This window comes from Larimichthys crocea, chromosome XXII (assembly GCF_000972845.2).
Source record: "Larimichthys crocea isolate SSNF chromosome XXII, L_crocea_2.0, whole genome shotgun sequence".
Taxonomy (NCBI): Eukaryota; Metazoa; Chordata; class Actinopteri; family Sciaenidae; genus Larimichthys; species Larimichthys crocea.
This window is the reverse complement of record NC_040032.1, coordinates 12,087,451-12,100,641: the sequence shown is the minus strand read 5'-3', so window position 1 is coordinate 12,100,641 and position 13,191 is coordinate 12,087,451. Positions and strand designations below refer to the sequence as shown.

At 40.2% G+C, this 13,191-nt stretch overlaps 1 protein-coding gene and 1 pseudogene across 1 annotated transcript; both read right to left on the bottom strand.

Annotated features, from left to right (window-relative positions):
• Nucleotides 1–451: 451 nt before the first annotated feature.
• LOC104930325 (collagenase 3) lies at nt 452–3,096 on the bottom strand. Its single transcript, XM_019255047.2, has 9 exons — nt 2,955–3,096; nt 2,576–2,823; nt 2,349–2,497; nt 2,107–2,235; nt 1,859–2,020; nt 1,615–1,744; nt 1,376–1,509; nt 1,125–1,284; nt 452–1,027 (listed from the first exon to the last, which is right to left on the bottom strand). Exons 1-9 carry the CDS (start codon nt 3,051–3,053, stop codon nt 814–816), a joined length of 1,425 nt encoding a protein of 474 aa, XP_019110592.2. The 5' UTR covers nt 3,054–3,096; the 3' UTR covers nt 452–813.
• Nucleotides 3,097–9,376: 6,280 nt separating this feature from the next.
• Nucleotides 9,377–11,605, bottom strand: LOC113744424 (collagenase 3-like; annotated as a pseudogene).
• Between the last annotated feature and the right edge of the window lie 1,586 nt (nt 11,606–13,191).

Below are 13,191 nucleotides of genomic sequence, written 5' to 3'. Positions count from 1 at the left end.
TGCTTCCTCCCTAAATTCACTATCATCTCCTTAGACTAACATCTACAGGACAGATTAACACAGAGTTTTATACAGACATTGTGCAGATGGTGCAGCCTAATGATCGCCAAGAATTTTCCTCTAGCGCCACCATGAGGTTCACATTTGTGATTCAGGGTGAATTATTTCAGCAACTGTTGGATGAATTACAATTACATGACGTTCAGATGTTCCTTTTTCCACCCCGTCTTCTACCGCCATCATCAGGTCAAGATGAAACATTTTTACAGCATACTTTGATTTATGACCAAATATCATATTCAATCTTTTTTAGACTTCAAATCATTAAAGAAACTTACTTTACTGAACTACACTACTATATTTTTAATGGTCAATATATTTGACGAATTACTGACAACTTTACTTTACATATGCTCAACAAATAACAACAAAACATAATGATTATTATTTTTTAAAACAAGCTTTATTGACAAATTCCTGGTGCATACATACATACATTAATGTTGTGCAGTTGTAACAATGTGATAAAGAATCAATGAAAATATGTTCCACACTTAAACTTCATGAACACGGCAATAAAAACAATTAAACAATAGATGTGACATTAATGAAATAAGATAAAACTGCAACGGCTGGCATCATCAAAATAAAAATATTTTTAAAAAGTACATCTAAGGTGCTGTTCTCAGGAAGGTCATATATCCAGTATATGCTCCCAAGTGCATAACAATATAATTATATATTTTTAAATATATTAATACAACTCTGGTGCCTTCATTCTCATTCAGAGTGGCGACAAAAACAACTTTTAGTTTAGTATTTAGTGCAGCGCAGGAAGTAGCTGTTCGGCAGCACACGGAACAACCTCTTGGTCCTCAGGCTGTACTCGAACATTTGCGGTCCACTGTAGATGTACGTGAACCCTCGGTACTGGAAGGCTGCGGTCACCTTGCCGGTCAGGCCAGTGAAGGTCTCATCCAGTCGTTTGGGGAATCCCTGGTCCATCGTCTTTCTGGCCTCGTCATAACTGAAGAAACACAGATAAGCCATTAGATACATACACTAAGGGTAAAGAACATACAGCTCATACTGATATCTGAAATTAATATATACTCTGAACATACCTGTAGTATTTGTTGCCCACAAAGAACAGAGTTTTGCGAGATTTTACGTCATAAAGGGCTGCATCGATTTTCTTCACGGTTCTTGGAAGACCAAAGCTGGTGAGTGTTTTAGGGTAGCCGCGTTCAAGAGTATAGGCATTGAAGGCCCACACTTTGTGATCTGCAGGAAGGAAAAGCAGTTAGTGATCTAAAACTTTAACTTTAACTTTGAAATGGTGTTAAATTGGTGCTCTGGGAACAAGAACGCTTACTTTTAAAGAGAAATATCCTGTCTGATTCTTGGCTTTCATAAGCAGCGTCAATGTTGGTGGGAGCTTCGGGCCAGAAGTTTCTGATGAGACTTTGCTGGGGTGTGTTGCTCTGAGGGTAGCTACGCCAGAAGAAGCTGAGAACACACAAGAACAAAAGTTAATTTAAGAGTTGGATCTTGTGTGACGACAGAACACTCTAAATGGACTTTAGCTTTTAGGATATTTTACAGTTACAATACCTGTCCTTGAAGAAGAGCATTTCTCCTCGCAGGTTGGTGACAGCGTCCAAGACCAGTGTTGAATCACAGGCATCAGGGGTGGTGGGGGGTGTAGGTCCAGGCTGAATTGGATCCTTGTCGGGGTTTGAACCTGGAGATTAATTAAAATCAGCATCTCATTGCGACAAATCAAACGTTTTTTAGGATTTTGGTCAAGTTTTGTTTGTGCAAAAAGTCATTGATAATCCAGCCAGTCAGTACGAACCATAGAGAGACTGGATGCCGTTGACATCATCCCGGGGCAGAACAAAGGTGTCAGGGTTTCCGTATGAGTACACAGGGTACATGAGAGCACCAGGATCATCAGAGTGAGACAAGCCCAGGGAGTGACCAAACTCATGGGCAGCCACCAGGAAGAGGACGTAGCCTACAGCAGAAAACACAGATTACAGCTCAGTTTCAGCTTAGCTTGACAGGAGTCTATAAAAGACACTTTATAGAGCATAAACTTACCGTTATTTGAGCGGAAAGTGAAGGTCTCATCCTCATCAAAATGAGCATCTCCTCCAATGCCAGGGGATGGGGCGAAGGCATGGGCAAGAGTACCATCAGGGCCATCGAAGGGGTAATAATCACCGTGTTCTGTTGGCAAGAACATGTTCATGTCAGCATTTGCACACCAAATAGAGCTACAAGCCAAAACTGTGATAAACTGAGCACAAGGAGAGACAAAGGAAAAGTTCTTCTGTACTCACCTCGGCTTCCAAAGGAGATCATGATATCGGCAGTGCCGCTGTAGATTCTGGTGAATCTCAGAGGAGTGACTTTGGCCCAAACCTGCAGAGCTCTGTTTATGGAGTCATCTACCTCTGACGCAGACATGTCGGGGGTGTAGTTCTCTATCCTGTAGCACAGAAACATAGACTTCAATAACTCCATTCAAAGCCTAGAGTAAGACACTTTCTCTCTTTAGACCACTTACCTGTAGGTGAGGCTGTTTTTGTCCCACTTGAGGTTATTTCCAAATGTGGAGTAACTGGCAACCTCATTGTCTGGAACGCCACAACGAGGCTTCTTCATCATGGCCATGGTGTCAGCATCAAGCGTCCCGGTGACTTGGAGGCGGAAGAATCTCTGCATCTCAATCAGTTTCCCCACGACCGGGCTAAACCCCCGTCTGACAGTTGGGCCAGTCTCCTCTGTTAGGTTGTAGAATTTCTTCAGGTAGCTCTGCAAGACAGAAGACGAGTTGAAAAATTAAATCGAGTCAGCTGTATGTAACGTACATGTCCTTGAATTCCTGGAGAAAGTGTTTACATGCACTCTAATGCATGCATAAAAAGAAAAGCAAGCATACATACCTCTGCAAATTCTTCATCTTGCTGAGAAGCCTGCGGTATCGGCACGCAGTGAACTGCGACTGCCAGGCTCAGTAGAACGCACAGATCAAAAGTCTTCATGTTTCGTTGAATGCAAGTTTGCTTTCTGCTTCTTCTTCTTCTGTTTCATGCTCTCTGTGCTGCAGGCAGCTGCTTTATAGGCAGAGGACAAGGTGTGTTTGGCAACTACGTTGCTGAATCAGTGACTCATTTGTCCTTTTATGGACAAGAGAGGAAGTTTGGCTTTGATTGCTCATCCAGTGCAAAGTTTCCCCAAACAAGACGCTGTAATTGTGGCGGCCTGACGTATAAAGGATTGCTACACGTGACAGACAGATTTTTAATAACAATCTCAAATTATTACTACTAGAGAACTTCTACTAGTACATGTTTTTCAAATTCACTTGCAGATTTAGTGGCTTTTTTTTTTTTCCATAAATAATTTTCAGATGTATTTCTCAAATTTATTGTTTACTGGTTACATCACGACACATGTAGATTTAATTAAAATCAGCAAAATAGTTCAATTTAAGGCCCAAATAAATAACAGAACAACAAAAAGCAGAAAATACTGAGCAATCATTGTAAGGTACCAGCTGGAAAGTAATCTGTTACACATGCTATTCTAAATGAGGTGCAGAAATGTAAAATGAATGACGTTTATGCTGTCTTTCCTCGTTTTTTGGGGAGGGGACTGGGGACCATTGTGGTCTTGAAGCAGGCTGACACATTGCATCTCTCCTGTGCAGTGTTACAGATGTCGGTGAACAACAGGCATGATCAACACAGTGCTTCAGAGTGGATGGAGAGCTGCTTTGTGGGGGTTCTGCCTCTCGAAAAGCCTTTTTAACGTGTCTCTCCGGGGTGGAGAGAGTCGTCACTGTGGTTGACGGACGTGGAGCTGGGTGATAACGTCTTGAAGGGACGGTGTCAGGTCTGTCCATTTGTCTATCAAAGCTACATGTCCCTGTCCCCACTCTTAAAAACGACTTCCTTTTCCAACCTTTATTGTCAGAGTTTGGCTGTGAACAAGGTTTGTCATTGATATAACTCAACCGAGTGCATGATGGTACGCAAAATCAGCCTTTGTGAACTCACCCAGACTGACCTGAAAAAAGATCTGCATGAAAACTACAGGTGGTTATTTTCCATCCAGATATTTCTGTAATAATCCATAACCACTCTGCGTGTGAGCGTTGGTGTGAAGCTACATTTTGGTCACTGTTACCTCACTGTGGACGCAGAGAGAAGTAACGTGTCTCAAGTAGATTGATCAATTCAGACACTTGAAAGCAGAAATAATGAGTTGCAAAAGCAAAGACGCAATAGTTTTGTTTTGATCGTGAAAAATAGTCATCACAGTGATGCAAACCACAAAAAATATTTTACATTTTGTACTAGTCTTAAAACTCACACACATCTGGAACTGTCATCACCACATTTAACTTACAACCACTACGGACTGGTAGAGATTAAACTAATCATTGCAAAATGTTGTTTGTTAAAAAACTGTTTATTAATTTACTATTATTTGGAATATTATTATTATTATTATTATTATTATTATTATTATATCGGCACTGACACAAAGAGCAGCCGTGCTGGGGAAGTGTAAAGCAGACAGCAGCTCTCTCTTCATGTCTCACCTCTCACCACTTGTAGCAGCGGTAGCTCGTCAGGCTAACAGCAGCAGCGTTTCACGCATGATGAGTTTGTGTCACATTAACTTCACGAACAACGAGCACGACGATGAACCGCTTCATCCATCCTGTGACCTTCACTGAAGCGTGTCAGCAGACGGACGGAGGACGGGCAGGCAGCAGACCGTGTTTTTGTTCTGGGCTAGTTGGAGCCATGTTTTTTTTTTTTTTTTTTTTTTTTTAAGAGACGACACCTCACGTGACACAACAGCAGCCTCAGCTCATGTGACCAGCGCTGCTGCAAGACACAGAGAGTCATTCACCTGTAGTGAGGCTGTTTTTTGCCACTTGAGTTTCTTCCAAATCGTGGAATAACTGCCGATGTCGTTGTCTGGAACGCCACAACGGGGTTTCTTCATCATCTCCAAGGTCTCGTCATTCAGCCTTCCGGTGATATGGAGTCCAAAGAATCGCTGCATCTCACTCAGCTTCCTGGTGATCGGGTTGACCCCCCGTCTGGTGTTTGGTCCGTTCTCCTCTGTCAGGTTGAAGAAATTCTTCAGGTAGTTCTGCAAAAAAAAGACTTTCAATACCTAGTGCGCTCACCTTGAACACATTATGAATTCCAAATAGTGAGAGCACATGCCTGACAAGGCAAAAGAAACATACATCCTCCTGCAAAATTCTCATCTTGCACAGTGATTTGTGATACCGGCAAGCAGTACACCGAGGCAGCTAAGCTCAGGATGATGCACAGACCCCCAGACTTCATGGTTCCTCCTTGAATGTGACTTGTGTCTCTGCACCGGAGTCAGCTGTTATATAGTAGTGGATGCATTGAGGAGTGGGTGTGTTGAGCAACTACTGCTCGAGTCAGTGACTCAAGAAGTATTCCATATATGGATGACAGGAGATGAACGGCATTGATCACTAGCCACAGCTACAACCACAAAATTCCCCAACAGGAAGTAGTTAAGATGACATAACACGTGACACTATCTGGATAAATAAATAAATAATATGAAGTGTATACTTAGAGGTTAATAATTGTTCATTGGTATGAAGCTGGACACGTTTCTTTTTTGATGCTTTAATTGTCTTTAAGAACAATTTAACAGGAGAAGTGGCACGGTACCTTGACTGAATTCTTTTCAACTTTTCAACGATTTTCTTTATTCTAGCTTGGAGAGACTTTCTGATATTCCTCTTTGATTTTACAGCAGCCTGGACTCTTCTTGACCCAGAAACTGTCTACTCCAACCCTCAGGCTGTTGTTGCTGCTGATAAACAGTGGTTTTTCCCCCCCGTGAGTAAGCTGAAACAAGCCGTGTCGTGTCGTGAAAATAGGCCTTCTGGTTTATGGAGTTTTTGTAGATGCCATAAATAAATCACCGAGCACTTTACGACAACTTAATAGCTTTAACGACTTTCTGTTTGTGAGTAAGAGTCATATCAGATCTTATTGTGTTTGACTCCTATATTTATTTGATCTACTTGCTTAAATTTGCATTTTTTATCTTGTTTATTTTTATACTTAGGTAGCAAGTTCTACTCTGTTTATACTTGGCATTGGGCTGCTCTGGGACAAGGGAAACTCATTTTGTTCCATCCCGTGTTTAACAGTGTGTGAAATGACAATAAAACTCCTTGAATCCTTGAATCCTTGAATTCCGGCGTCATCATCTCGAAAGGTAAGGTGCGCATTGGATTTTTAACATATTTTTGGATGCTGTACTGTAACATAACAAAGCAATAACCTTTTCAGTGATAGAGGATAGAAGCCGTGCATGTTTCCTCACGTCAACTAGGTTATTTTATACTTATAGATCTGTAAAATCTCTCTCTCTCTCTCTCCCTACATGTATTTACATTCCCGTTGCTGTTTTCCTAACATGCGGACACTGGGAGGAACAACAACAATGTCGTTTGTGCAACTTATGTCTCAGGTAAATTGACCAACACTTGGAAGTGAACTGCAGACAGTAAGAATGAAAGTGTTGCAATACAAGAGTTTGACGCCTCGTTTTGTGGCCTATAACAGCACCCGCTGCTTCGAAAAGCATTTGTGAAATTTAAAAAATAAAAAACTCTTTTACTGGAACTACTGGCAAAAAAAACTGGCAGCTGTGGTTGACAGAATTTTACCATAATAAATACAGTATAACTTTTTCTAATATTACGGTAAAAGGATTTAGTGCTGTTGATTTCACATCTAAGGTTGGCTTTTTGTCATATTACTGACATGAAAATTCCACATGAATGCCGAATACTGTCCTGAAATATTACAGTATTTTACTGTACAATTAACAGTCTCAATCTAAAATATTTTACTATTTATCCTTGTATGAATCCTTTAAAATGCTGTATACTGTAAATGAAGGGTTTTAAATGGGACTGTGATTTACTGTAGACAATCATATTTACGGTCTTTTACTGTCATGGTTTGGTCATTTTTACACACATTTTGTTGAAATTTTATCTTTTGACCAATGTGTAAAAAATCACAATTTGCATGACCCTATTAAAGATTTGTGTCATTGAACCAGCAGAAAACAGAAATCACAGTAATATGAAAAAACGATTAATTCATGTTTCCACGACAAGTACTATGTGTGTGTGTTTTGCATGTGTGTGTGCATGTGTGTGCTATAAATAGGAATTATGTGTTACTGTAACAACATTTTTCATAACCCCCCCTCTGCATTATTCATCACTGAAGTGTATGATTAGACCACGTGTGGTTAATGTCAGACATGACGCACACGCACAGACACACAAAAATTGTTTGCTCACTTGGTTAGATTAAATATATCTAATAATCTTTTCCATGTATAACAAACTTATAGTTGTATTTCAGTCCAAAATCATATTTTATTGTAAGTATTATCGTATGTATTGAACCAATATGAATATGAAAATAACAACAGATTCATGATACTGCATGTGTCAGACAGCTTTTATGCACAAATCAGCACTTCTGCTTCTGTTTCCTGACGTGAATTTACAGTTGGTGGGAGGAAAAACTCCTTACACTCCGACATGAGTGGAACTTGCAAAAAAACCATATTTAAGTCATCAAGTTCACACGGTTCAGTTTTATTTATATGAAGCGTAAAATCATGAAAAAGTTATCTCATGACACTTTTCATAATAAAACAGTACAGACCGTACTTTTAATATTATTTTTTAAGATTCAAAAACAATTCCCACCATGAGCAAGCGCTTGTGGGAGGCAACTTCCTCACTGGTGGCTGAAATGTTGGGCTGGTGCTGTTGCATAACGCTCATTTCTACATCGATGCATTATAATTCAGCTTCATGTGACATGTCGACATTGACGAGTCATTGCATTAAAAAATTGATGCATTTAAAATAATTTAACCCTCGATGATTGTAATTATAACGTATCCACTCTTCACACTCTTTACTGTCGTCATTTGACTCACTAAATAAGGGAAGAAATCATCATCATGTCACTCAGTAATGTTTGAAGGCAGGATATGATTACATCCATTAATCTGATAAAGCTCTGATTACTTGTATCCTGCGGTTTTAATTCCCAGACATGTAGGTACAGTGTTACTGTCACGATACTCGCTCACACATGTTTCAAATTCACACTGCCGACTTTCTTCCCCACATCAGATAAGTCCTGTGATTTTCATTAAATCTGACCATTTAAAACAGGTGGAACGCATCCTGACAGCTTGGAATATTGCTGTATGTTCTGATTTCAACCACTTCAGCACAAAATTAAATAAACATTGCTGGAATTGTAACTTCATAATTCCATGAAATGAGTGGAATATTGTAATAAACTCAGACTAACTCTGGGACACTTAAACCTGGAGTCTTGTAGGTTTAATCCTTAGTTTTTATCTTTACTTATAAACTTTAAGGAAAGGAGTTCCATTGTGAGTAGTTCATTTTTATGTGTACTCTCCTTTTGATATCCTTATACCTGCTTCCTCCCTAAATTCACTATCATCTCCTTAGACAAACATCCCAACATCTACAGGACAGATGAACACAGAGTTTTATACAGACATTGTGCAGGCGTTGCAGCCTAATGATCGACAAGATTTTTCCTCTAGCGCCACCATGAGGTTCACATTTGTGATTCAGGGTGAATTATTTCAGCAACTGTTGGATGAATTACAATCCATGACGTTCAGATGTTCCTTTTTCCACCCCGTCTTCTACCGCCATCATCAGGTCAAGATGAAACATTTTACAGCATACTTTGATTTATGACCAAATATCATATTCAATCTTTTTTAGACTTCAAATGATAAAAGAAACTTACTCTACTGAACTACATACTATATTTTGAATTACTGACAACTTATTTCACACTAGCTCAACAAATAACAACAAAACATAATGATTATTATTTTTTAAAACAAGCTTTATTGAAAAATTCCGGGTGCCAATATACATACTATATAATGTTGTGCAGTTGTAACAATGTGATAAAGAATCAATGAAAATATGTTCCACACTTTAAACTTCATGAACACGCAATAAAAACAATTAAACAATAGATGTGACATTAATGAAATAAGATAAAACTGCAACGGCTGGCATCATCAAAATAAAAATATTTTAAAAAAAATACATCTAAGGTGCTGTCTCAGGAAGGTTATAATCCAGTATAGCTTCCAAGTGCATAACAAATAATTATATATATATTATATATTTAAATATATTATACAACTCTGGTGCTTCATTCTCATTCAGAGGGCGACAAAAACAACTTTTATTTTAGTATTTAGTGCAGCGCAGGAAGGAGTAGCTGTTCGGCAGCACACGGAACAGCCTCTTGGTCCTCAGGCTGTACTCGAACATTTGCGGTCCACTGTAGATGTACGTGAACCCTCGGTACTGGAAGGCTGCGGTCACCTTGCGGTCAGGCCAGTGAAGGTCTCGTCCAGTCGTTTGGGGAATCCCTGGTCCATCGTCTTTCTGGCCTCGTCATAACTGAAGAAACACAGATAAGCCATTAGATACATACACTAAGGGTAAAGAACATACAGCTCATACTGATATCTGAAATTAATAATACTCTGAACATACCTGTAGTATTTGTTGCCACAAAGAACAGAGTTTTGCGAGATTTTACGTCATAAAGGGCTGCATCGATTTTCTCTCACGGTTCTTGGAAGACCAAAGCTGGTGAGTGTTTAGGGAGCCACGTTCAAGAGTATAGGCATTGAAGGCCCACACTTTGTGATCTGCAGAAAGAAAAAGTAGTTAGTGATCTAAAACTTTAACTTTACCTTGAAATGGTGTTAAATTGGTGCTCTGGGAACAAGAACGCTTACTTTTAAAGAGAAATATCCTGTCTGATTCTTGGCTTTCATAAGCAGCGTCGATGTTGGGAGCTTCGGGCCAGAAGTTTCTGATGAGACTTTGCTGGGGTGTGTTGCTCTGAGGGTAGCTACGCCAGAAGAAGCTGAGAACACACAGAACAAAAGTTAATTTAAGAGTCGATCTTGTGTGACGACAGAACACTCTTAATGGACTTAGCTTTTAGGATATTTTACAGTTACAATACCTGTCCTTGAAGAAGAGCATTTCTCCTCGCAGGTTGGTGACAGCGTCCAAGACCAGTGTTGAATCACAGGCATCAGGGGTGGTGGGGGGTGTAGGTCCAGGCTGAATTGGATCCTGTCGGGTTTGAACCTGGAGATAATTAAAATCAGCATCTCATTGCAACAAATCAAACGTTTTTTAGGATTTTGGTCAAGTTTTTGTTTGTGCAAAAAGCATTGATAATCCAGCCAGTCAGTACGAACCATAGAGAGACTGGATGCCGTTGACATCATCCCGGGGCAGAACAAAGGTGTCAGGGTTTCCGTATGAGTACACAGGGTACATGGAGAGCACCAGGATCATCAGAGTGAGACAAGCCCAGGGAGTGACCAAACTCATGGCAGCCACCAGGAAGAGGACGTAGCCTACAGCAGAAAACACAGATTACAGCTCAGTTTCAGCTTAGCTTGACAGGAGTCTATAAAAGACACTTTATAGAGCATAAACTTACCGTTATTTGAGCGGAAAGTGAAGGTCTCATCCTCATCAAAATGAGCATCTCCTCCAATGCCAGGGGTGGGGCGAAGGCATGGGCAAGAGTACCATCAGGGCCATCGAAGGGGTAATAATCACCGTGTTCTGTTGGCAAGAACATGTTCATGTCAGCATTTGCACACCAAATAGAGCTACAAGTCAAGGAGAGACAATGGAAAAGTTCTTCTGTACTCACCTCGGCTTCCAAAGGAGATCATGATATCAGCAGTGCCGCTGTAGATTCTGGTGAATCTCAGAGGAGTGACTTTGGCCCAAACCTGCAGAGCTCTGTTTATGGAGTCATCTACCTCTGACACAGACATGTCGGGGGTGTAGTTCTCTATCCTGTAGCCCAGAAACATAGACTTCAATAACTCCATTCAAAGCCTAGAGTAAGACACTTTCTCTCTTTAGACCACTCACCTGTAGGTGAGGCTGTTTTTGTCCCACTTGAGGTTATTTCCAAATGTGGAGTAACTGGCAACCTCATTGTCTGGAACGCCACAACGAGGCTTCTTCACACGGCCATGGTGTCAGCATCAAGCGTCCCGGTGACTTGGAGGCGGAAGAATCTCTGCACTCAATCAGTTTCCCCACGACGGGGCTAAACCCCCGTCTGACAACTGGGCCAGTCTCCTCTGTTAGGTTGTAGAATTTCTTCAGGTAGCTCTGCAAGACAGAAGACGAGTTGAAAAAGTAAATACGAGTCAGCTGTATGTAACGTACATGTAGGAAAAACGGGATCGGTTGTCCTTGAATTCCTGGAGCAAGTGTTTACATGCACTCTAATGCAATACATGCATAAAAAGAAAAGCAAGCATACATACCTCTGCAAATTCTTCATCTTGCTGAGAAGCCTGCGGTATCGGCACGCAGTGAACTGCGACTGCCAGGCTTAGTAGAACACAGATCAAAAGTCTTCATGTTTCGTTGAATGCAAGTTTGCTTTCTGCTTCTTCTCTTCTGTTTCATGCTCTCTGTGCTGCAGGCAGCTGTTATAGGCTGAGGACAAGGTGTGTTGGCAACTACGTTGCTGAATCAGTGACTCATTTGTCCTTTTATGGACAAGAGAGGAAGTTTGGCTTTGATTGCTCATCCAGTGCAAAGTTTCCCCAAACAAGACTCTGTAATTGTGGCGGCCTGACGTATAAAGGATTGCTACACGTGACAGACAGATTTTTATTAACAATCTCAAATTATTACTACTAAGAACTTCTACTAGTACAGTTTTTCAGATTAACTTGCAGATTTAGTGGCTTTTTTTTTCCCCATAAATAATTTTCAGATGTATTTCTCAATTTTATTGTTTACTGGTTACATCACGACACATGTAGATTTAATTAAAATCAGCAAAATAGTTCAATTTAAGGCCCAAATAAATAACAGAACAACAAAAAGCAGAAAATACTGAGCAATCATTGTAAGGTAAAAGCTGGAAAGTAATCTGTTACACATGCTATTCTAAATGAGGTGCAAAAATGTAAAATGAATGACTTATTGCTGTCTTTCCTCTGTTTTTTGGGGGGGGGGACTGGGGCCTTGTGGCTTGAAGCAGGCTGCACATGCATCTCTCCTGTGCAGTGTTACAGATGTCGGTGAACAACAGGCATGATCAACACAGTGCTTCAGAGTGGATGGAGAGCTGCTTTGTGGGGTTCTGCCTCTCGAAAAGCCTTTTTAACGTGTCTCTCCGGGGTGGAGAGAGTCGTCACTTGGTTTCGGACGTGGAGCTGGGTGATAACGTCTTGAAGGGACGGTGTCAGGACCGTCCATTGTCTATCAAAGCACATGTCCCTGTCCCCACTCTTAAAAACGACTTCCTTTTCCAACCTTTATTGTCAGTTTGGCTGTGAACAAGGTTTGTCATTGATATAACTCAACCAAGTGCATGATGGTACGCAAAATCAGCCTTTGTGAACTCCACCCAGACTGACCTGAAAAAAGATCTGCATGAAAACTACAGGTGGTTATTTTCCATCCAGATATTTCTGTAATAATCCATAACCACTCTGCGTGTGAGCGTTGGTGTGAAGCTACATTTTGGTCACTGTTACCTCACTGTGGACGCAGAGAGAAGTAACATGTCTCAAGTAGATTGATCAATCAGACACTTGAAAGCAGAAATAATGAGTTGCAAAAGCAAAGACGCAATAGTTTTGTTTTGATCATGAAAAATAGTCATCACAGTGATGCAAACCACAAAAAATATTTTACATTTTGTACTAGTCTTAAAACTCACACACATCTGGAACTGTCATCACCACATTTAACTTACAACCACTACGGACTGGTAGAAATAAACTAATCATTGCAAAATGTTGTTTGTTAGAAAACTGTTTTATTAATTTACTATTATTGATATTATATTATTATTATTATTATTATTTATTATTATTATTAGTAGTAGTAGTAGTAGTAGTAGTAGTATAGTAGTATATAGGAAAGCAACAACTATTTGATATTGGAACAAAGGAAAAAGGACAGACAGAGGAAACCTGTTTGTCCCTTCA